The sequence below is a fragment of the Dendronephthya gigantea genome, unplaced genomic scaffold (genome assembly GCF_004324835.1).
Source record: "Dendronephthya gigantea isolate DGI-Jeju-01 unplaced genomic scaffold, DenGig_1.0 000007F, whole genome shotgun sequence".
In the NCBI taxonomy this organism is placed as follows: Eukaryota; Metazoa; Cnidaria; class Anthozoa; order Malacalcyonacea; family Nephtheidae; genus Dendronephthya; species Dendronephthya gigantea.
Genome location: NW_021163017.1, coordinates 562,817 through 583,979, shown reverse-complemented (window position 1 = coordinate 583,979; position 21,163 = coordinate 562,817). Strand labels below are relative to the sequence as shown.

The 21,163-nt window shown below is 39.5% G+C and overlaps 4 protein-coding genes and 1 non-coding gene across 5 annotated transcripts; 3 read left to right on the top strand and 2 right to left on the bottom strand.

The window, feature by feature from the left end:
- Positions 1-811: 811 nt before the first annotated feature.
- On the bottom strand, positions 812-1,939 carry LOC114517141 (uncharacterized protein C5orf49 homolog). The gene is made up of 3 exons (XM_028536800.1): positions 1,744-1,939; positions 1,391-1,504; positions 812-1,099 (listed from the first exon to the last, which is right to left on the bottom strand). Exons 1-3 carry the CDS (start codon positions 1,861-1,863, stop codon positions 812-814), a joined length of 522 nt encoding a protein of 173 aa, XP_028392601.1. The 5' UTR covers positions 1,864-1,939.
- A 144-nt stretch (positions 1,940-2,083) lies between these two features.
- LOC114517034 lies at positions 2,084-11,259 on the bottom strand. Its single transcript, XM_028536675.1, has 33 exons — positions 11,131-11,259; positions 10,931-10,984; positions 10,441-10,538; positions 10,251-10,322; positions 10,094-10,159; positions 9,883-10,020; positions 9,260-9,511; positions 9,063-9,146; positions 8,877-8,954; positions 8,726-8,753; positions 8,620-8,648; positions 8,406-8,486; positions 7,772-7,879; positions 7,038-7,142; positions 6,924-6,962; positions 6,812-6,851; positions 6,636-6,692; positions 6,040-6,450; positions 5,878-5,943; positions 5,604-5,676; positions 5,445-5,528; positions 5,074-5,104; positions 4,938-4,995; positions 4,719-4,813; positions 4,539-4,616; positions 4,091-4,202; positions 3,891-4,023; positions 3,526-3,687; positions 3,185-3,263; positions 2,962-3,090; positions 2,766-2,839; positions 2,582-2,610; positions 2,084-2,356 (listed from the first exon to the last, which is right to left on the bottom strand). Exons 1-33 carry the CDS (start codon positions 11,174-11,176, stop codon positions 2,235-2,237), a joined length of 3,111 nt encoding a protein of 1,036 aa, XP_028392476.1. The 5' UTR covers positions 11,177-11,259; the 3' UTR covers positions 2,084-2,234.
- LOC114517399 lies at positions 8,058-8,196 on the top strand. Its single transcript, XR_003686380.1, has one exon. It is a non-coding gene; the product is annotated as a U4 spliceosomal RNA (small nuclear RNA).
- A 98-nt stretch (positions 11,260-11,357) lies between the features above and the next one.
- LOC114517035 (beta-catenin-like protein 1) lies at positions 11,358-15,607 on the top strand. The gene is made up of 17 exons (XM_028536676.1): positions 11,358-11,507; positions 11,830-11,988; positions 12,091-12,197; positions 12,331-12,470; positions 12,610-12,707; positions 12,783-12,876; positions 13,122-13,213; positions 13,291-13,363; positions 13,459-13,517; positions 13,608-13,756; positions 14,051-14,183; positions 14,269-14,317; positions 14,425-14,522; positions 14,652-14,732; positions 14,847-14,984; positions 15,064-15,136; positions 15,220-15,607. Exons 1-17 carry the CDS (start codon positions 11,463-11,465, stop codon positions 15,306-15,308), a joined length of 1,677 nt encoding a protein of 558 aa, XP_028392477.1. The 5' UTR covers positions 11,358-11,462; the 3' UTR covers positions 15,309-15,607.
- Positions 15,608-18,231: 2,624 nt separating this feature from the next.
- LOC114517356 (protein snail homolog Sna-like) lies at positions 18,232-20,949 on the top strand. Its single transcript, XM_028537051.1, has 2 exons — positions 18,232-18,822; positions 19,187-20,949. The coding sequence occupies exons 1-2, from the start codon at positions 18,741-18,743 to the stop codon at positions 20,200-20,202; spliced, it is 1,098 nt and encodes a 365-aa protein (XP_028392852.1). The 5' UTR covers positions 18,232-18,740; the 3' UTR covers positions 20,203-20,949.
- The last annotated feature ends 214 nt before the right edge of the window (positions 20,950-21,163 follow it).

Sequence of the window (21,163 nt, the reverse complement as noted above, 5' to 3'; positions counted from 1 at the left end):
TCCACCAGGTACCACCGCCGGCCTCCGGTCATTTCCACTAGCGGGCTCATCACAGTTCCCTGGCCTGGTTAGACACAACTTCGCTATATATATAGCTCAGTGGGGCAAGCCTTCATGCACTATTTCAAAATCTTATATTTTGAAATCTTGGTATAATTTTAGACTCAAACATGGTATATCACATCTTACTGACACTGGAACAAGTTTTTTGACAGAATGTACAATTTAGACAGCCGTGAGTCATAGATCAAAAGCAAGATACATGAAATGAATAAGTTTGTCTTACCAACATGTGTCCTCATGTCCACCATTACACTCGGCAAATTCTCTACTAAAACATCCCTGTTATTCCTCCAAAACGGTTTCCAACAAATATACTCCACTTTTGAAAACGTTTCTTCCAAACAAAGTGTGAATTAACCGGCAGAAAATCGCTGCTCTTTCGTTTCGCGATCAAACTAAATCTTTACCCAAACAGTTGAACCGACAAACTGGCTTAATTTGAACGTAGTTTGCAGCATCATAATTCCGATGCTCTGTAATCTATTGTCTAAAAGGACAATGAAGACAAAGCATTTTATGCTTCAAGGACCACTGACAATGAAGATCGTTGGATATGATTACTGCAATGAAACCAGACGCAAAAGGACAAGTTACACATATTTGCAAACCATCTGTTAAACCGAAATCGCCCTATATTTCATAGTTTATAGTTGGATTGGATTTAACTGCACTAAATCCGACTAAAACTAGAAGATTTCGCCAATAAAAACTATGGTATTCAATTTGCTGAAAAATTTATTGAAGCAACTTATTTTCTGGCTTGTACTTTAAGTACCGATTCTTCGTTCGGGATCGTCGCTCCACAATGTCGGTAGAAATCTCTCTTCACCTGTCCTACTCGAACATGCTGACGTGATGGAACTTCCAGGGGAGGTCGATGGCCGTAAACGGAGGATGAAAGAATTGGGACTGCCTTACTTTGTTCCTCGGCGTGTACGTCAAGGCCCTGCGTGTGTTCCCTGTCATCCCTGTGTATCCTGCTACAGTACCCATGCTGGATGTGAAACGTTCTGTCGTATGTTGACTTTGTGTCGTTCTAAAGAGACCGAAAATAAACGAACCTCAGTTGGAAAGTCGTTCAATGAGGATATTAGCGAGTTTAAGATGCACTAAATCTACGACGCGGACGTGATGAGGTAATACTGCTCTAATTTTCACAGTTTCCCAACAGGGATAGAAATTATAAACACTCCTTTTTAGACAAAGTCAGAGCCGTGTGTAAAACAAATTAATACTGGTTTTCTAACACTGCGGCTGTTTTCATGTCACGCCCGCGTCGTAGATTTGGTGAATCTTAACTCACTATGACAGGAAACAAGGAACTGACCTTTTTGTTGTTGTTGAAATAAGTTAAGCTTTTTGAGGAGTCCTCGGCATTGGTGCGTTTCTTTTGAACGTCCAGTTTGTAATACGCAAGATTACACTTCTTAACACATTCTCTCTGTTGAAAAGTCATAAATGTAATGAGTTTTTTGAGAGATCTTGGCTATAAAATCACTTTCAGCATTCTTGATTTTGGTTACAATCAATGACCAATAACAATCACCATGCACCATGATCAATAATGAATTAGTCAGAATTACCATCATCGATCAATCACCATAATTTACGATTGATGAAGGACCACAAACTACAATGACAGACCACAATCTGCTGCTTATATTTCTACTTGAATCATTGAAAGTATGTTGTAAAAGTGTACAGTACCCTCATAAACTCTCGCCATTGTTCCTTAATCGCTTCAGGACTATATTCTTGTACGCCATAACAAGATCTATTCATGCCTTTCTCGGCTGCCATTGTGCTAATTGCAACGGTCGTCTTTCCACTGTTACGTCATCTCATTAACATATCGCGCGCCTATCGCATTGCGTCATCACACTTGCTTACAACGTCATGTAATTTCGGTTGTGAGTCGACAACTATGGATGGACTGGTCAGTTGTAATGATCCGCAAAATAAAATTATTTTCTCGCGGTATTTTTCCGCCATTTTTGTGTGGCATTAGGCAAAAACATGTTACACTTGCCCGCATGAAGTTAGCTAACCTGTTTTAAAGCCGTAAGCTTAGGAATTTACACATTTACGAACAGATCCAGAACGAATTTCTCACATTACCTACAACATATAACACAGTATGTACATTGCTAAAAACATACGATCCCTGTTCTCTACGATAAATTTTCAATGTCCAAGTCACTCTCGTCGAAGTCACTGAAGTTGTCCATTTTGAACTTGACGCCTTTCTTGGGTGACGGCTCAACAGCAGGTTTGCCCGCACTAGTGCCAGTTCCTGGAAAGAAGACACTCAAGTTTTAGAAAATAAGAACGGCAAGATTGCCTTTAAATGGCAGGTCAAACTGAGCGCCTAATGGTGAACTGCAATCAGGTTAATATTGTCTGTGGAGGAATATAAGTGCAAAATACAATTTTAATACTTTCTACGTTTAAAGCTCAGGGTCAAGCTCATCTTAAGAGTTATTCGTGGTTACATATTCGAGTCATAATATCCACTAACCTGGCAAATGTGATTGTTTCTTTAAGTTTCTACAAGAACGAGAACATTTTAGCTTCTGATTTACAAAGCAATTGGCGTACTTGATCTCAGATACTGCTTTATGTTTCACAAAGGCACAAAGTTCACGAAAACTATCTGGTATAAACAAAATTGGTCATCATGAAAACATCATCATCATTCATACCCTTGCGTTTGTTTTTGAATGTTGCTGTCTGGTTCAGGGGAGCTGGACAGGAAATCACTGTCGTCATCAAAGTCCTGTGATGAAGAACAAAACATAAACGGTTCAACGGTGCAAGGATGTGACGGGCGAATATCACAGCTGAGCTTCAATTCCTGAAACATACACAGGAGGTGTATTTACGATGTTAAAAACATACTTCAATTTTCGATTGTGTTTTAGCTCCAGTATTCGGAGTTGAGTGAATCAAAGCCACAGCACCAGCTGGTTTCTTGTTCTCTGCTGTTCTTTCTAAACTTTCCTCCAAACTAGACGCGAGCTCTTGCACCTGTTTGTTATAGAACATAAAATTTCAGCATCTTTCATTCACAAACAAACATTCAGACGACGTGGCACGTTTCAGGGGGCTTCACCAAGCTTACCCGGGAAACCTGGGATCTTTGCGTAGGAACATGGACAGAAACTTTAGGAACCATTTGTCTGCTTGGAGATTCATCTCCACTAGAAATATTAAAAAGAAAAGTATTTGATTAAGCAGGCGGCGCTGGAACTCTTTGCATTGTAACTCATTCTCGATAAACGCAACAACATATTGTAAAGTTCAAGCTGTTTGGTTAGTGCAAGAAGAGCTATGTTTGGATGATTTGTATAGATCAATTCTAACCCCCCCCCCCAAAAAAAACAACTCGAAGCTCTCAAGACATGGTTTAATATAACCTTAAAATATGCCCGAGTAAATCTATTTTGTGGATGAACATCTCACCTCAACGCTGAATCCCAATCAGTATCCTCATCTGAACCTTCATCAGTCAGTTCTCTCCTCTCATTACTAGCTCCCAGTTTGCTTTCCTCTGAGAAACTCTCTGACGTTGCACTGAACGAGCCTCCGGGTTTCACTGGACTGCGGTTGCCATCACTTGGTGGCCTAAATATAAATTATATGACGGGATATTTTCAAGAAAAGAAGAGTGGCTCGATTTATTTCATACAACACACAGTCACTAGCACATAAAGGGAGAAATGGGTCATTTTGAGATCTGCATGTTGTCTGACTATTCAAAAAGATCATCAGGCTTTATTGCAAAAGTCATCCAAAGTCCCACCGTTAGATATTAAGGAATGAAATACCTCGCTGAGGCAGGCTCTGCAGGCCTACTCCTTGAACTTGCATCCCGTGATGCAAAGCCTCTGGCTGCGGTGATCGCACTTGCCGCTGACTTCAATGACGGCTTTAACGGGATTGTACGCTGAGAAGAACTCACTATAACGAACAGTTGATCATTTTAAAATATGCTCACGTGACTGCCAGTCCCAGGACCTAGTAATACCTCGCGGCTCGTCCCCAAGCCTCGCCGGTCTCTTTGAATTTAACATTCCTCTTGCCATGACGTCGACCTCTTCCGCTTTTCGTTTTCTTATTTCCTTGAAATTCTTGAATTTCTGAAAGAAAACAGATGATGTTTCTGGCCTCTGATGTGGACTTTCTTTTCAAGAAAGGTGATCTCAAACGATGTCAATCGAAGCGGGAACAGGGCAACTTGACATGTCATTTATCCATACTCACAAAAAATTGGCTCTTATGACCTTGTCCTCGCACAGAAATTCTAATGAATTTTTGTAGATGAGCACAAAATCATAAGAACCAAATCTTGCACAAAAAATAAATCACAACTCGTTCAAATTCACCAAAATAAACCATATTCAAACAAAATACGCTCTCCTTATTTCATATCTTCTCGGGTACAGAAGAGATTCGTTAAACGCTGGCGAAGATACCTTAGCTCGTCCTTCTTGTTCAGATCTCAACGACTCCATCCTCGACTCCAGCTGTTTGCTTGAAAGACGTTTACTTTCCTTGAAAGCACACGAAATTGAATTATTGTATCTGAATGTATACATTCTTCAATTTCTTGGGACGAGCAAAGAAGAATTTCAATCGTCTTATGGATGTATTACCGGCTGAATTCCTCGCTTAGCCAAGCTTTGTTCAAAAATTTCTCGCACTTCTTCTTTGCATTCTTCTAACGTGTCTTGTCTGTGGTTGTATCGCGCTACCACAGAAATAGATGAAGTTCCAAAATACAAATTATCACTCAGTTTGGCCTTGCATCAAACTCGAATATCGTAACTGATGGTGAATCTTTTCAAGCAGTGAATGAACCACAAACTACTCACTTGTAACTTCAGGGAATTTCTCAAACGGCCTAAAGGTGCCAGTTTCTAGTGTTGTTCCCTATAGTAACATGACAAGGTAGGATAATTATGCAGATGTCTAGTTGCATATTCTGGTATCATGGATGCTCGTGCTTACCAAATCTTCTTCTGATTCGTTTTCCTCGCTCCTATGGAAACAAATATAAAATGTTGGGTAAAGAAGAAAAATTGATCACAAAAGGATTTACTTCATCCTTTCTTCAGGATTCACTTCATCCTGATCCCTATTCATTCCTTTTCTACCTCCTTTTCCCCCATCATTACTTCCTTTGATCCCAATTCTCTCCTTGACCTTCCTTCATCATACCTTCCCTACTTCCGACACAAGAAAATAAGTCCCTATCTTTCTAACTCCATCCCCGTTCATTCCATTCCTTCAAAATCCCCATCCCACCCTCCCTCAATCCGCCTCTCCCTCTCCTCCCTCCATGTTTGTTTTGCGGAGACACTCAAACCAGAATCACGTACTCAGAATCTCGCGAATCTTCCGCCGGAGCTGGTGGCGGAGGAAGTGCTCGCTGCTGCTGGAGTTCCTCGACTTTTGAACGATTTCTACATTGAAAGATGTTTCGTCAATAAAAAGGTCATTTTCAACAAAAGAGCAAGACAAAACGATTAGATTCTTACATTTGTATCGCCTCCGCCAAATTCTTCTTTGCGCTCTCTGTTGCAGTGTTTAAACTGGACACAGAAACATCGTCTGAAATATATCGCGAGAAAAAGTTCGTTCATGAGTCATCGATCGACATCACCGATTCTCCTTTTGATGTATGTGATGTCACACAGTACGGCAACGACTATACATGTCGTGGGCCGATTACAGTATTTGTGCTTACAAATCCAGTAAACCACATACATCAAAAGAAGGATACGATGAATCAAAACAGCCTCTAAGAGTCACCTGATTCTGAGCCATCATCTCCTTCGGTTCCTGTGTCAGACATGAATGTTCCTGATCTGTTTAGAGCTAAAATACAAGAGATGAACTTGATTTAAGATAAACTGTTTATGCGCCAGTGAAAATCCGGTTGAACATACACGTGATTCAAAGGATTTTGCTCACGTTTTGTTGGGCTGCCAGGTCTTGTAGATTTCCAAGCATAAAAAATGATTCCTGTGCTCCTCCATCCAGTTAGCTTTGCGCTCTTAGATATGCACGACTTGATGACTGGAATGCTGCCGCTCTCCTGGACGTAGCACGCAATCGTTCTTGCCAGCGGTGCGGACGAGACATAGAACATGTAGTCGGTACGATACTCGGAACTAGGAGGGGAGGGGTTGGTCGAAATGTACTGCCGCCAATACGGCGACCCGCCTGCCGAGAAGACGTAGATGGGATACTCGAAGGATTCGTTTGCCTGCAAATAGGCGTCGAATGAAAACTGATCTGACCAATCGCGAGACGAAGATGACGAATTTCTACGAAGCTGATAGTTGGTGCCATTGAAAGCAACATACAGTGTAATGGTGTCATCTAGAAAGAAATATAGCGGATGAATAATGATTCATACTCTTAATTCTAAAACGCAGCACAAAATGTTCAAAATATGAAGGATTTCTATGCTTTCCATTGCTAGATTTTGTCCCCCCCCCCCGTCGACTAATCATCCACCCTCCTTATTAAAACACCGCCATATCACATCATAGAACAAAACTAACTTTCTTGAGGTTCCTCTTGACGCGACGTTGGTCTCTGAGACTCTCGATTGATTGTACCTAAAAAAGTATCATAATTCCGTTGTTGAAACATTCCACTTATGTTATTTGGGTGCACCGTTACTTGGTTCGTATAGATTTTCTTATAGATATTCCAAGACATACGACAGTTCACTTACCAACTTGATCTGCGGTATTTGGAGCCAGTGGCGGTCTGCCCTTAAAATACACACAAGAAATTGACATAAGTCATACAATCTGAGTATTTGAAAAGGTTTCAAAGACACTTACTTTCGGTACTTCGGACAATCTTTCACGCTCGGCAATTTTCTACAATACGAGAACAATGTGTTAAAACCGTAGAATAATGGCAGTATTTTTGACATCATGCAGTCAATACTGCACCTTGTTCATTTCATTCATTTGTTCCTCAAAACCAACGATCATTTTCTGTTTTTCAATCCTCTCTGCTTCAAGAGCCTCGTTAAACTGTCGGTACATAGACTCGTACTGTTAAAGAACAGCAAAGTTCTCGTTGAGAGGTGAACAAGTTTTGCACACACCGCACGGCGGCCTCACGGCGATCGCACGGCGACCGCACGGCGATCGCACGGCGACTGCACGGCGATTGCACGGCGACCGCACGGCGACCGCACGGCGACCGCACGGCGACCGCACGGCTCGATAATTTTAAGCTATTCGTAGATCTGATTTCAGCCTGGTTCTCATTTAGTCGTGATTGTCTCACACCATGCATGTGAAGGTGGTTGATGTATTAGAATATAGCTATGTGTATGCAGTCAACGATGGCAATTAACATACAGAGAACATAAAGACAAATTTGCCATCGGACTATTTCACATCGGTGAAGATGGCAAGTGTTCACGACAATTACGGCTAACTGAAAACCAGCCCTATTACGCTGTAAAAATCTCTGCATTTGTGCTGAAATTTTCGCTTGTTTTAACTGGTATGTTTTGCAGAAATCACTGGGGCTATTTGAGGGAAATAGAACAGAGATTAACGCAGAGTTATCCCTCTTAGTATTTGTTAAAATATTCTTTAGTATCTAGCAATAACCAGCGGTAAATTTCAACTGTGATCTGAGAGACTTCAAAAAGGTGAAAACCGGGTTTTACTTTTTGCTTTTCCGCATCGTTTTCCTTCTTCATCTTATTTTCTTTTTTTCTCCATTTCTCCGACATTTTTTTCATTTCTTCCTCAGCGTGCGTTTGGATGCTGTTTACCTGAAGCGTACAATCGAAAAATCACGACAAATCACCAGGATTGGCCTTCATTGACGATAAATGGATTCGAAATTTGATATGCATGCGCGCGCATGCATGGTAATTAGCGCCCACGTGTGTCCCACACGCGTTGCGATGACGCTTGTCGTTTAAGTACCGATTTCACGTTAGTTTTGTTAGCTTTGCGCAGTGGCATTATCGTAGCTGATGAAGTTCATCTGAGGCGCGATTATTGCTGATTGAAAACTTATACCAATACCCCGCCAGACGGCCTGAAATATGGCCGGCTGTGCAATTTTTTTTGGTCCTTCATTGGACCGATATCAAATAACAATCGAAATATCTTAGAACAATCAACGAAGCAAAATACTTTGATCAAAGTTTGATTGATTTTGCAGTAATCAGATGTAAAAAGGCAATTTCGAATGTGCCAAGATGAAACTCATCAGTTACAGTTCTCTTAAAATTATTGAATTCTATTAAATATATATTTATTTCTAGCCTTATATGCCAGCGAGTACTGTACCTCTTGATGAAGTTCCCTTCGAATGACTTCCATATCCTGCCTTTGTTGTTTGCTTGAAGGAGCATCGGTCTCGTCTTCGTCCTGAAAGTACAAAGAAGAAAGAATGATGAAATACAAGAAAAAGCATACTCCGAAAAATGACATCCTGTAAACTCAAGACATGAGCTATACACAACAGTAATAGGGCGCCATAAAGTCATGATGAAGGACGAACCTGAATTCCACGTATTAAAGATTTCCTCTCTAAAGAAATAGCGATCGTTGGTTAAAACTTATCAATAAAATGGTCGATGAGGTGTTCAAACAGAAAGCTACTATACCTGATCTTTGCTGAAGATCAACAATTTTCTGAAACAAGGATACACTTTGATCAATTACTCGACACAACTTGTATAATCTATCAAACACTCTACCACTTACATCGGGCTTTTGAAGTGCAATTAACATGGGTGAAACTTAGAGTTTTCAAACCTGTTCCAAAGCGTTTTTTTCATCATGAACTTGTCTCAATTCGAGCATAACGGAATCTTTGAACTCTCTCATTTCATGCTAAAAACAACAGAGGTGGGATTTGATTATTTTAGGAGCACATTCAGGCATTTAATTGCGCCAAAATACTGAAAGACCTGAGGCGAAAATTGGGCAAAATTCCTCTACCGTTTGTCGCTGTTGTTCATCTTCCTTCCACTGCGTGTATCTGTCTTCAAGTTCTTTTATTTTGTGCATTTCTTTGTCCTCTTTCTAGATACAACAAAAATAACTGCGATGAAGTAATACTCGCGTGAGAATCGTGATTTCTTAAGAAATAGATTGATTTTCATCACACGCAAGAGAGATAATACAAAAAGGTGAACCTCGATGCGTTGTTGTTCATTTCTCTCTTGTTTGAGCTGTCGTTCAGTCGAAGCTAATCTCTCCTTTATCTCGCTCAACTCTTGTAATAACTCTCCATTGATAGCCGTGTTGCTGTCTTGTAAAGGACGTGATTCCTTCGTGGTTTGTCTTGCAAAACCATTCGTCATTTGAGAGTTCTGTTCAGGATGACGACGTTGGAGATGAGCCAGTAAATAATCGTTGCTCACAAACACTTTTGGACAAAAAGGACACTAGGAAAAATAGACAACAGTTTTCATACAAGATCTCTGATGAAATACTTTACAAAGTGATCCTAAAGGTCTGTTCACATGATCCAATTTTGTCAGATACAATTCACTTCTGATGGATGCGTTATAGTCTGTTGACTTGCAATGTATATGGGCAGCAAATCAACTTCAGCCAATGCAGTACTGTTTTATTAATAACAGACTACATTAATTCATACATCAGAAGTGAATTTTAGTTGAGAAAATTGGATTGTACGAGCAGACCTAAAGAGAAGACTGCAGTTGGCCTAGCTATCCATTGAAGAATGCTAAGAGAGACTTCTTAGGGTTAATTAGGTTGAATCACCAATGATCCTTCAACATCCCATGCAAACCTTGTGCATCCCACTAGCTCCTGTTCTCATCATCAGCTGATATTCTGCAAGCATTTTACGAGCCTTACGATTTTCCTTCTTCAGATGATTCACAGAGTTTTGTTTCTCTTCCAACTCTTTTGATTTCTTCTCAAGACCCTTAGAAATGCAAATTTGAAATTTGTTTTAATTCTTAGTGTGAAACAGCTCGGAAGAATCTATCCTAGCAGACCTGTTCATTATCCTTCAAAGTGGCTTCCATCTCATTGATCTTGAACTGAAGAAACTGCTGTGAATGCTGTGGTAGAAAAAGAGAAGTTCATACATGGCCGCATAGACTAGCTTTTGAAGGAAGAATTCCTCTGTTGATTTATTTAATTGTTTCTCACCATCAAATACTCTATAATGAGCTGTGACAGTTGAAATAACTTTACAAAATTTGGATCAACAAGGTGCGAGTCCTGTTGGAAATGATATGAAACCACATGTTAATAAATACTTCATAAATATGGTGAACAAATCAGTTATACCCACATAAATAATTGTATATATGTGTACATTTATTGCAATTGCAATTACCATTTCAGCCTCAATGTTGCAAAAAGTAATATTCATGATGTTCTCCTGCAAACTTTTGAAATCAAGTTCCCTTGCGATTCTGTTAACATCAACTGCAGCTAAAAGACCAGCAAGATCTATGTTTCATAGCTAGGTCTCGCATTTCATTCTCAAAATTATACTACGATAAATAATCACTTAACGTGACGTGAACTACCCTGTGCATTTAAAACTTATTAGAACTTTGTCAACTGGTTACGTGTAATATTGAGTTGAAGACAAAGAGGGTCAATAATTGAACGTTCAGCACGAAATTCATATATCAGATCAAATTGGTATTAACAGGGTTCGTAGATCTCAGAGAGTTGGAATTTAAGCACTTTCACGGCCACGAATTTCAAGCATTCCTTAGTAAGATTAGAGGGGAGTCTCTCTCTAAAGGAATTCAGCTCTTAAAATCAGTCACATTCGAGTGTCGTACGAATGTACAATGAATTCGTACTTTTCCTACCTAGCTTTCGCCAATCCACCCTTTCAGATCTCTTTTTAAACGTAAACGCCGCAGCTAAAAGAGGACAAAAACACAGACACACATGTGTGAGTTCTCAAGTACTAAACCACTTTGTTGCAAAGCAACAGACGCTTTAGTTACTCGAAACGACTTTCTCTCAGCTATTTTCAACCAAATAAAATCACAAAAACATCACTTACTTCTCCTATGATTCTCAAAGGAAGCTGGCTTGCCAAAATGAGACATATTTTAATGAGATCAATTTAAAAACAACAAAAACAAACGGAACTTTTGACTACATCTTTCAAAAATATTTTTGTTTGAAAATATTGTTTACATCGTTGACGGCGGAGCGTGGGCACTACGAACCTTTATGTTTTGTGTTATTTGAAGTATTCCACGGTATTTTGACTTCGCGAATCTTTGAAATCAATCTTTGCCAAGGAGTGGACGGATTTTTGGAAGTAAAATAAAGGTTTTTCGTGAATAGAGATCGGTTATATAAACGATATTTTAAGGATATTGATCACAAATGATGGAATATAGGAGAGAAAGAGACAACCGTCCTGGATACGAGGTGAATTTCCCGTCAAATGTATACTGAACAGTATAGTTATTTATAAACACAACATGTAATTTGCGATCAACTATATTACATTGAAATCGTCATTGTTTGTGAGTAGTTAAAGCACGGACTAAGTGTCTAAGTGATTACAAATACTCAGACTCACTACTTTTGACCTACCTTCATGATATTTTCAACATTTAGACTTTAGTATTATACTATGAAATTATAAACCACATGAAATTGGATACAATACAACCTTTCTATGAGACATTTCCATGAGTCTTTGCTTCCATGAGTCTTTGCTAGAAAATTTAATTTGCTGCATGAACAGAGTGGCGGTAGAAGTCGTAAGCGACAGAGGGATGTGATGAGCATTCCTGGAGAAAGCTCAGCAGTGAAAAGGCCTGCCGTGTCTCTAAAAGAAGCTCCTGAAATCACCGAAGAAGAGCGGGAACAGATTTTAAAGATGGTAGCTGAAACTGAACCCGAGGTACAGTTATCGTTGGGAAAATAAGTCTAAATTTTCCACCCACTGTATGTGTGATGCTCAACATTTTATTTAATAAGATATTTGTCCCTGTATGATACTTAGGTTGAAGCTTTAGACTCCAGCACTTTGAAAAAGATGTTGGTCTCTTTTGATAAAAAAGTGAAGAAGAATCAGGAAATGAGAATCAAATATTCAGATAATCCTGAGAAGTATGCATGATCCATCCATCAAGCTTTCTTTGAATTTAGAATTTTTTTTTAAAATCAGAGATCTGTACCCTTATATATATGTACAGTCATGTTTGATATGTATACCTTTGTCTGTACAATTGCCTTGTCTCAGGTTCCTAGAATCCGAGTTGGATGTCCATGATGAAATTCAAAAACTTCATGTCATTGCAACAGCCCCTGAGCTCTACAGCATACTTGTTCAGCAAAATGCAATACCGACAATAGTTGGGCTTTTAAGTCATGAAAACTCTGGTATCCTTGCAAACATTTATCTTCGTAAAATATATTCCTTGAGATAGCCAAGTAAACTTCGATTAAGAAAAGTTTAAGATAGGCAGAAATGTGTTTTGAAACCAGATGGAGGAAACATAAAAACTTGACCAAATGTCAGATATTTCAATCAGCATAGTGGAGTTGTTAATGGAACTAACAGATGTAGATATCCTCAACGAGAGTGAAGATGGAACTGAGGTTCTACTGGATGCGTTGGTATGTTTGAAAATCTCGTGGCTTTTGCCTCCCAGCTTGCCAGACGAAGTGAAATTGTTGTTGTTTTATTTACAGCTTGAGTGTCAGATTATGGCTCAGTTAGTCCAAAACTTGGAACGCTTGGATGAAAACGTCAAAGAAGAAGCAGATGGCGTTCACAATACGCTAGGTAGAAATACGAAAATACTTCACTGCAAACTACTGTTTGATTTGAGTTCCCTCGACACACGAGGATTCGTTATAGATTCTGTTTTCCTGAGTACACTGTTTCCACACGACACACGAGAATCCTCATAGACTCTGTTTTCCTGAGTACACTGTTTCCACAAAACACACGAGAATCCTTCATAGATTCTGGTTCCTCGAGTACACTGCAATTGCGTTTTTAAACAAAGTTGAATTTTCCTACTTTAGGAACCGTGGAAAATATTACCGAGCTGAAACCGGAGATCTGTATCGCTGCTGGGGAGCAGGGCCTCATCGCATGGTTACTGAAAAGACTCAGGGTACAGCTGAAAATATGAAATCGAAATCGACTGAAAACGAGTCTTATAATTTTGTATATTTCCTGATATAATTGCAGAAAACACCAGTGTATGATGCAAACAAGTTATATTGCAGTGAGATTTTGTCGATATTATTGCAAAATACACAAGGTACATATGTCCGATAAACATAAATTTTCATGAACAAATCCGCCTCTTTGATAGACATAGCTTTGCGATGTGTTAAAACTCGTGGTTTCTTTTAGAAAACCGTCAGCTTCTTGGTGCTGTGAATGGGATTGACGTACTATTACAATGTCTCTCGGTGGGTAGTCTGACCAATACATTGGACCAATATAAGAACAACTCCTCTTTTCCATCTTCCAGGATGTTAACCTGACTTTTGTCTTCCCAGGCATACAAGCCACGTGATCCGGAAACGGCCAATGAAATTGAATATATGGAGAACTTGTTCAACTGCTTGTGTAGTTCATTGATGGCCGTTCCCAACCGAGAACGATTCTTGAAAGGACAAGGATTGCAACTTATGATACTGATGTTGAGGTTGGCGCCAGGAAAATGTGTTTTTCTCAGAAATGAAGTCATTTCGGTTGACTTGGCTTTGGAAGTTACCGGAAAATTTTCTCGCGGAAAACAGATTGACTGACATTTCTTGATTCAATTTAATTCCATCTTTCTGAATACCACAAGTTTTTCGAGTCCCCAAACACGGGTTTATACTCATTATAAAGGCTTTCAAACACCAGTGACGAAATCTATTTTCATAAGCGGCTGAAACTTCGTGTTTACAAATGAATGGTTAAAACATAAAACGTATTTCCATTTCTAATCTTATAGAGAGAAGAAATTATCTCGCCGCAGTGCGCTGAAGGTTCTGGACTATGCGATGCAGGGCGTTGAAGGAGCAGACAACTGCACGAAATTTATCGATGTCCTCGGTCTGAGAAGCTTGTTCTCTTTATTTATGAAGGTTATTTGAAGAATCACAAAAGTTATCCTGTTTTTTTTCTTATCAACAACCTTGCTTATCCGTATCTTCTCTGTGTTCACCATAGCCGCCAAAAAGCAACAAAAAAATCAGCTCAAAAGAGGGCGAATACGAAGGTGTGTTTTATATCTTTCGTTTTTGAAAGCGTCGAAAGATTTCCCGCTTAAAATTGCCAGACTTAGATTTTGGTGGGACGCTCTTAACCGTCTTTTTGTTTCGGCAGAACACGTGCTCTCCATTTTGGCGTCGCTGTTTCGAAACTTGACTGGAAACCAACGATCAAGATTGGTTCAAAAATTCGTTGAAAACGATCATATTAAAGTGAGGAAAATGTGAATGTTTTGTCAGTCCTCATTAACCTCTGTATATTAGTTTAGTATATAGACATATCACGCCATCCAGGTTATTTTGTAAGTGCAGTGGTGCATACAGGTTTTTTATCATTTTAAGGTGGACCGTCTCATCGAGTTGCATTTTAAATATTTCGAGAGAGTTCAGGAATGCGATAATCAGATCGAGAAACAAAAGAATGTAAGAGTCTTATACAGTATCTCACACTCGTAAACCATAACCCATTTATACCTTGAGAAACCTGTGATTTAGTGCCTTCGTAACTTGTCTGTGATTATCGTCTCGGGTTTCTAGGCGATGATCAGGGAGGGTGAAGAGTTAGACGAAGCAACGGAGGAAGATTTTTACCTACGAAGATTGGACGCAGGCCTTTTCTCTCTTCAACTAATCGATTGTGCTGTGGTCGAGTGTTGCAGCTCGGGAACTGCTTCGGTAATCATCGAATCAGCTCATCTCAAATTTGCCGCCAAAATGAACGAATTCTTTTGAAGATTTTTGTATTTTCTTTCAGATTAAAACCCGTGTTCAAACTCTTCTGAACCAACAAGGTGGAAGTGTGAAGGACATTCGTTCCGTTTTACGAGGTATTACAACGGTTAGACTATAGTTACTTTGTTTGTGACGCTTGGAACTGAGCTATTTTTCCACGTTTTTATTTTCTCGCCAGAATATGCGGCGAGTTTTGGCGACGAGAAAGGCAAAGATCGCGAAGAATTAGAAAAAAGAAGGATTCTGTCGTTGGTGGATCGATTTTGATTTTGAACATTCTGCAAAGACACTGTAGATCGTGTTTGCGACTCAACAAATATGTGTCTACCTCAAGAGTCGAGATTGCCAGAAAGAATTTGATGAAAATTCAGAAACAAGAGCTTCGTGACTGGCTTCGTGAAAGCTAAATTTAAGCTAGGACTATCGCTTACGATTGTGAAAAACTTTATGTTCTGTAAATATAATAAGTCAAAATCGAGTCATACAAGAAGCTGTATTTCCTCTTCTTCTTGATGCGCTGTCATTCCGTTTCTTTGTACAATTAAAATTCAATTAAATATTTTCATCCCCTGACACTGTTTATTAACTCCTGGGACAGTAAACATCTGGGATGAAAAACTATACCTAATAGTCCCTGATATATTTCATGCAATATCATTACTAATTACGTCAAATTACCAACGATGAATTGAAGAAGCATTACCGCGTGCATTGTAATGATCACTGAATCCTCGGAGCCCGAGTGTGAGTCACGTGTAATAAGCGAGGATCATCAACGTTTGTTGGGATATAACAGATCAAACTACATGCGCAGCTGGGTACCCATATCATGTCCATAATGCACGAATATAATCTTATTTTTCATCCTAAACGTGACCCTTATCCAACTATCAAGACGTCAGAACGACAGAGAGAACCTCTCGGCCAATCAAGACTGTTGCATGGATACAATCACAAAGCAAAATTAGACCGTGAATAGGATGCATTTTGACACGTTTTTTTATACGAAATACCGCGTTAACTATGTTGCCGTGGAGACAATAGTCGACTGTAATGATTTTATTCAACGATTATGCTGGGTTCTTTCGAAAAAGCACCGTTTCTCAAACAACAGTATTCGTTGGATTGCATGGAGGCGATTTTTGTAAGGGCTCAGACCAGCCGGAAGATTTGTACTAGTCATTTCTAAAGCTTAATGTCTTTTGAGTTTCTACTGTTTCATTTTGGAGAAAAACGCTACTTAGTATTAAGTGCATGTTCACTGAATCAATATTGCCTGCCGCTTGTTTTGAGGTCTGTTACAAAAATCAGTCATTCCTTGTACAGTGGAGTACGACTCTTGCGAAAAACTGACGCAAATTCACCTCGTTTAGGAAGAATTGCTCACGATTATCAGATTGCAATAACAATCAAAGGCAACATATTTATATTTCGTAGATCGTTAACCTCCTTAAACTCAGCGTTTTGGCAAGTGCCATTTGTGGTTTGCATACATGACAACAATTTATCCAGCACGATTGGATTTGTACCCATTTCGTACCGCATACAGATAATGAGACGGTTTCGTCTTCCAGACTACAGAACGTGGGTGTAGACGTGCTTTAGTTTGTTGTTTTTTCATTAAATTTTAAATCATATCTCGGATGCTTTTGTACAATCTACCCGATGTTTATTTCGCGGTCATGTATACAGAGAATTTCTAAGTCTTTGCGAATTTCATAGCGCAGAGGAAAGCGTACGAACTCTCATAGCTCCGAAATCTTTTAAAAACATGAAAATTTTTTTTTGAATAAATTATAACCAAAAATCGCGTTGCGTATGTTACCAACAGGTGTCTGTGCCAATATGAGCCACAAGCTGCGCCAGGGAGGGGTCCCAAAGTCATTGTTTGTCACTTGGACATCCTCTTAATGCCAAAAAATATGTAAAGGCAAAATGATCTGGTATAGCGAATCATTTTGGCGTCTTATACATCTTTGGTGTCAAAAAACAACACTATATGTATTCAATATTTTCTGTACACTTTAGTCGCACCGTTTCGAGAGGATATGTAATTTTAATTTAAGTTTCTCATTATTAATTCATACTGAAGGGACGCGCTGAATTTTGGCAGGAATTTCGCGTTTAAGTAGACAGGTCCGTGACTTTTTTTGTTAGCGCTTTTTCTTGAATTGGTTTGAAACCCATGCAACAAGGATGTTCGCCATCCTGACTCGTAAATTCATTCTTCTTGATGCGGCTTTCAAAAATGCGAAAATATAGAACGTCGTGTTAGCGAAGTTCTTCACTGCGGTCGTTTCCCGGAGACCACATGTTGCATGATGTATTCAAAATAAAACTCTACAAGCTTTAAGGTTTGAGATTAGGGCGCTTCGCCCCAGGGGCATTCGAACGATTTATTGGATTTATTCAGAGCAATATTTCAACTCAAATAACAGAAATGTGTTCAGGAAAGCACTTAAATCGCATCTGTGTAAAAAGGCTTGTAAAGACAGACGGCATTTTTTTAGCTGTGCGTCTGCACTACTCAGAATTAAGTGTACAGCTTGTTGTAGTGAAAAGTAGTATATATATTGTTCACGCATAACCGTGATCAGTGCGAATGAGTGAATGCATGATACTGAATGCCCTCATCATTGCCTATGAGCAAATAACGAGTTATGAAAAATTCAAGATGCCTTTATGACGATGTTAGAGTTTTTTTTCACGCAAAAATAACATTGCATTAAAGCGGACATGTTTGTCCATGGAATACAGTCGACCACGGTGCGTGTATTAATTAATTTTCATTTTTGATGAAACGCCAAACGGACAGCATTTCTACTCAAAGCGATTCGGCCCAAAATGTCCACGTTTTCTTTTTGCATTTGAGCCTAGGTGCACAAACTTTGATAACAAATGCCTACAATTCTACCGCGAGTAAATTTTAACATCGAGAGAATGACCGGTGTTATATCCTGTTCTATCGAATATTCTTCAGTTGATTAAAAAAACAAAAACTCACATCACACGCAGGACGAGCCGAGAGACGGTAAACATACTTTAACTAAACCATGGTAACTGTGTGATATTGTCCAGCGTCGCTACGCCCCATCCCCACCCCTGCTAGGCAAAAAAACATCCGTTATCGTGTCGAATGTATAAATAGTTTGAAATAGCATTCTGCTAATGGATTTCCGTAGATCAGAAGGCAGCGTATCACAGGCCTGCATAACTAATAACAACTATGCCCACAACACACACAGCAAAATAGTTACTGCTTTGCCTTGGATATTGAAAACCAAAAAAACACACAACGGAATAAAAACAACACGGAATTATGGCAGAGAAGAGAGCTTTAAGCGTGATGGAAGAACTTCAAATTGTGCCGTGAAGTTGATGTTGGCAGTTCCTTAAATGCAGTATTTAGAAGGCAGTTTGGTTTGGATAAGTAATCGCCGGGTCTGAATTGTTTACAGGATAGGACTGTTCAACATACAGGGAACTTTATATTTGCCGCGCTGACAGAAATATATAGATCGTTCGGTCGCAAACTCGGGTTTAAATGAAGGGAGAACAGACTCTTATACAACCGCTCTAGGATACGATAACTACAATATCCATTGAAGATAAGGCATACGCGCTGCAGACGTTCACAGCGACGCGGGAAGTATTCTCGGGAAGAAACTGACCAGAATCATGAACGGTTAACCGAACGCTATGCCCAAGTCGTTTTTGATAAAGAAAACTAACGGCAAAACTCCAAACTCGTCTTCAGTTCAGAGCAAGAAAAGGCAACAAGGTACATCAATATATATCACATCTATAACAGAGTTAAACATTTTCGACATAAACTGTCAGAGTTTTAGCCAGTCATGCCCGTTAGCGCAATATTTCTCATTTTAGGACGTATTCCGTCAATTTCTTCATCAGGCCTTCATCTACAAAGGCCAAGAGGGTTCATTGAACTGAGTTGCAAACAGGCCAGACCATTTGTTAATAATTTTCCACATCAACCGACACCTGTTTAATTTTATGCATGAGCTTTTAAGGCACTGAGTAGACCAAACACTGACCCCAAAGCTATAGGAAGGTTTGCAGAATGTCCTGATAAGTTTTACTGTATAGTGAATTTTGATCAACAACCATTTTTGCTTCATTCCTAGCCAATGGATCCAAGCACAACAAAGAAGAACACTTGAAACTAGGTGCAGAGAGTGATGCCGTTGCTAGCTACAATGATGTGGCGGTGTCAACCTCTGAACGATCAGCATTTTTCAGTGGCGTCGATGAAAACAAGTCTGTGGATGCTTCCAAAACATGTTTGGTTCCTTCTACAGAGTCATCTTCTGATGTTATTATCCACGCCGGAGAAAGCTCTAATAGTGTCAATTGTTCCGAAAGCCGACCAGACCCCGCCTCAGGAAAAACAAAGCGTCGACAAGGCCGCAAAAACCACAAGAGGAGTCCAGTGGAGAGCCAGACCTTCGAGAGACGAACGCTCAGATCGAAGACTGGTAAAAATCCGAGAAATCGGAGCTCGTTGAAAATTCTTCGAAACAAATCGCACCATAAAAAAAGCAACAGCGGGGAAAATAATTCAAACGATGAGTCGAAATCAAGTCGAAATCAATCGTCAACAACGATCAAGTCGGAATTACAATTTGATAACACAACGCAAGATACAAATAGGATTGAAGATGAAAGATCGGATGAATTTTCCAATGAAAATGAAACAGGAAGCAATGCATTTAGCTGTTCCCTGTGTGGAAGATGCTACGCGACTTCTTCAAATCTTTCCCGCCATAAACAAACCCATCGAAGTTTGGACAGCAAGCAAGCAAAAGCGTGTCCGTATTGCGGCAAGCGTTACGTGTCGATGCCCGCGTTATCTATGCACGTGCTAACGCATAAACGTTCTCACGAATGCAATGTGTGCGGAAAACGTTTCAGTCGACCTTGGCTACTTCAAGGTCACATCCGATCGCACACTGGAGAACGACCCTTCCGATGTCAGCAGTGTGATAAGTCGTTCGCTGACCGCTCTAATCTGCGGGCTCATGAACAAACGCACTCTCCTCTGAAGCAGTATCAGTGCGAGAGATGTCATCGGTCGTTCGCGCTCAAGTCGTATCTTACGAAACACGTCGAAGCGACGTGCTTTGCCGAGGAGAAATCCTGAGGGATGGCAAAAGTAGAACAATACCATTATGGAGAAATCCTGAGGGATGGCAAAAGTAGAACAATACCATTATTATAATAGTGACCAGTTCACAATGAATTGAGATTGAGAGCGAAAAATTAACAGTCAATTCATAATGAATTTGATATTTAAAGCAACATTTATGGCATGAAAATTAAGGATATTATTTACTGCAAATTGCACCTGCCAAATTTCACCCTACAACAAAGCTTTTTTGTAGCAAATTTGTATAAATCAACATGGTAAATCCATTGAGCTCTACGAAGACTGGAGCGATAACTGCAGAGAATAGGCTAGTTGTTCTAAATGTTTACACCTCACCACAGCCGTTTTCAACCGCTTCAGTTTTATATATAGCCCAAAGTTTGGGTTATATATGAAATATTTCGCGTCAGAACTAAATTCTAAATGGTGGCTCCAATTCTCTCCCAGAGTTATGGTTCCAGTCTATATATAGAGTTCTCCGGATATATCCAACTACGGTTAGTTTATAACAGTGTATATAGAAGAATATTAGACTTAAAACGCTGGCGTTATTTGTAAATCGTAAGATTAATTGTAGTATATTATAAAAAGGTTGTATCAATAATTTTAAAGACAATGATTGAAAGATGGTGGCTAGGACATCCTTTTATATTTGCGTCTTCAGCAGGTGAGGTTTTTCCAGACTGGATTGTGTTACATATATATGATTATAGCCTTGTATTATATACGACTAAAAAATAAACCGCTGAACGCTATTTTACGTCTTGTCCAACCGACCCAGGCTTTTCCCCCGACGAGCAAATGTCTAAACTAGTTCCCAGGATTCTTCGCATTCCAAGAAAGGTGTAAGAGAAAGAGCTAAGTGGTTTTTTATTACACCTGCTTTCCTTTCGAGCAAAATTACACAAATGGACAGTTTCTTTTTACAGTTTTATTAAGATGTTTATTTGCATAT